Source organism: Arachis ipaensis, chromosome B05, assembly GCF_000816755.2.
Source record: "Arachis ipaensis cultivar K30076 chromosome B05, Araip1.1, whole genome shotgun sequence".
Classification (NCBI taxonomy): domain Eukaryota; kingdom Viridiplantae; phylum Streptophyta; class Magnoliopsida; order Fabales; family Fabaceae; genus Arachis; species Arachis ipaensis.
In genome coordinates, this window is record NC_029789.2 from 144,953,695 (window position 1) to 144,957,074 (window position 3,380).

Consider the following 3,380-nt stretch of genomic DNA (forward strand, 5'->3'; position numbering starts at 1 on the left):
TTAGATTTCATAATTTTTGTTACAACTTTTACATCTCTCAAAAATAAGATTTTTACTTTATACTAACAGTAGATGAAAATTAAATTCTTATCATATAGCATTATTAAATTACTGTAGTAATTATAACTAAGATTAACCTTCAACTTTTATCTTCTTTTTTTTTCCTCACTTAACCTTCACCCACCAGAGGTTATATCTTGAATTCAATAATTATAATCTGCAGGCAGTTATGATTGGAGAATGGGATCTTAGAGGAAGTTGTAAAGGCTCCCATGTATCGTCAGTGATATTTGTAAAGTGCTGATCCACCATTTTTTCACTAACCAACTCTAGCTTTGAAGGCTCCCACTAGTTCAAAAAAAAAAGAGTATGAAAAAATTAAAATATATACTATTATTTAGCTTAATAATAAGGAGTACAAGAAATATTATGCAAGTAATTATTTATATCTAATAGATAAAATTAATATCACCTTTACCTTAGGTTTGTTGTCTTTATCAAACAGCTTTGCTCTTGAACCCTATTCATCAAAAGTTTTAATTTCAATAAATTGCCAAAAATAAAAAGAGATCAGAGAAAATTATTATTTAGGAGGCAAATAATAAAGCCAATCTCAAATTGATTAAATAATAATCCCCGAACTATTTGTTTATTTGCTAAACTTTTTTAGCTTTATTCAGAGGAAAAAATATTTATTTAAATATTTAATTACCTCGTAGAAATTACTGCTTACTGTTCTTCGATTGAGGTGGCAAGCAATATTATAATCCCTGTAAAGACATTCTTCAATATTTTGTATTCTGCCTTTTCTGATCTAAAAAACATGAATACATAGAGATAATTTAGTGCAAAAATTTGCAATATCGATAAATGTTAATTTAGACAGATTATTATTTTATATATACTTACAGATTTTAAGAAGATCTTAAGACTCATGGGACATGAAAAGTGCATAGAGCTTAATGCATTTGTTATCCACTTTTCTTCTGCTCCGTTTTCTAATTCATTTTCCTATATAAATAATTTTAAAAATTATAATTCCATTCCAATTTTTTAAAATAACAGATATATAATTATGGGTATACTAAATAATATATATACTTACCAAGGATTGAATTATATCTTCCACTGTCCCTTTTGAGAAACATTTGTTTATAATCTCCAATCTTTTTTTCATAGTGATGAGAACAGGATTAATTAGTTGAAATGCATTATTATTAGTCAATTATATCAAATAGCACACATATATAATAATATATTTATTAATTAAAATTAAAGAAGAATAATAATATTTTTAATGACGTAATAATTAATTACCTCTTGAAAGGGCTATCTGTTTTCACAGTTGGTTTCTCTGTAAAAGTTTCTATTAAAGCAGCAATTGTTGATACATTTGAAGAAGTAATAGCTTGTAGGGCATTTTCCAATGCATTAAGCTTCTATTACGTAGAATGAAAAACAAAAAATATAAAATTGTTGAGAAATGATACTTCAAAATTACAATGTGAAAAAAAAATATGGTTACATTATTATGAATCCAATAATTAGAGGCAAATCTTTCATTATATATATATATATATTACCGTGGAATGGACGAAATGTGTAGCTAATCCACATGCTGCCATTTCTATTCCATCCAAACTGGCTCCAGTTAACCCTAAATACTCCCCTGTAAATAATAATTTGGTAAAACTAGCAAATAAATCATCATATTGATTCATTAATAAGGCCATTTTAATTTTATGAAAAAGTAAGAATTGTAGACAATTATTATTTTATAGATATATGATGTGTCTAATATGTGTTAGATATATAATAATTTATGTATTTTTATTATTAGTTTAAAATTTTAGAATGAATAATTTAGTAATGTTTTTCCTATATATACACATATATAATATTGAAACAAAAATTATATAATTATCAAACTAAGTTGATGAATTAGTGGTTATTAAAATGATCACAGATTAATTTTTCTTTTTTAATTTCACTATCGATTTTATTCTTTTGCATACATTATATATAATCTATGTCGCATCCTATATATTTAAATTGGAACATAATATTTTGGTAATTCAGTTTATAATAACACATAATAGAAACCTAATTTTATTTTTGTTATATTGATGATGAAATTTTCTGCTGAAATTTGTCTTATTAGGTAATAGTAGAGAAGCATACAGCTTTTTCAGTTACAATTCTAAAGGTTGTGTTCATGGAAAGACCCGCTCCTCCTCCCATAACCACTCCATTAATCACAGATACCTGTTTTCAACAATTGAAAAAATATAGAGTGTAATAATAATTAAGAATTATAAAATGATATTTAATTTGAAATTTTTAATTTTTAATTATTATTAGCGAATGCAAACTTACTAGAGCCTTTTTGTAGGTTGCTGCCAAATGGTCCAAAATGAGTATTTTACCATAAAATTTCACAGGGTAAGTCCAATGTCCTAGTTAGATTATTAAAGTAAGGGTTACAGATTAGAATATATAATCTCTTGATAAATTTAAACTACATAATGCATGATCCAATTATCACATTTGCATTTAAAAGTGATTAATCTGATGATTATTTACAAAAAAAATATTTTAGTTCTATATGTAGTATGAAGACCACTTTGATAAAGATAGTAAAAATTAATTGTCAAAATCAATTTATTATAGCAATAATAATAAACTCAATTGTCCGCATTATAATTATTAGACCCGATTTGATCCGAACGATTTACACAATTTAAACCGAATCATATTTAATTTTTTTGATAAAAAGGTAAATATATCCCTGATTTTTGTTTTTTTTTTTTTAAAAAAAATGATCCAGTGGGTTATGTAAATTGATCGGTTCGACCGAATCTGATAACAATTGGGTTTATTGTTATTGTTATAAAAAATTAGTTTATTCTAGTTTGTTATGAAATTAAAAAATAACCGATTCATTAATATGTCCAATAATAATGTGACACATAAGTCTCTTTATAAAAAGACGTTTTATGCGTCTTTATAGGAGTATCCTCCGTATTGTATACAAATTAAAGTAGTTAAAATTCAAATTTCATAAAATTTCGGAATAAATAAAAAATGACGATTGCTTTAATTAAAATTGTAATATTAAAATATTACAAGAATTAAATCGAAATATTAACTATTTTGGTTATATCTATGTTGATGGTTTTTATTTGTGTATTATACCCATGAGTGAGGTAGAAATTATTGATACTACATCACCTCCGGCGCAAAATCCTTTTCCATTACCCTAATTAAATTAGGAAAGAAATTCAGAAACATATTAGTTCACCAATATATATAAATGCCAAATATTGTTTAGTTTAAATTATAAAAGCAAACATATAATAACAAAATTATTAATAACTATA

The 3,380-nt window shown here is 24.8% G+C and overlaps 1 protein-coding gene across 1 annotated transcript; it reads right to left on the minus strand.

Annotated features, from left to right (window-relative positions):
• On the minus strand, positions 1-1,691 carry LOC107641472 (probable 3-hydroxyisobutyryl-CoA hydrolase 2). Its single transcript, XM_016344963.2, has 7 exons — positions 1,584-1,691; positions 1,318-1,439; positions 1,106-1,166; positions 910-1,011; positions 713-814; positions 479-520; positions 1-348 (listed from the first exon to the last, which is right to left on the minus strand). Exons 1-7 carry the CDS (start codon positions 1,623-1,625, stop codon positions 211-213), a joined length of 609 nt encoding a protein of 202 aa, XP_016200449.2. The 5' UTR covers positions 1,626-1,691; the 3' UTR covers positions 1-210.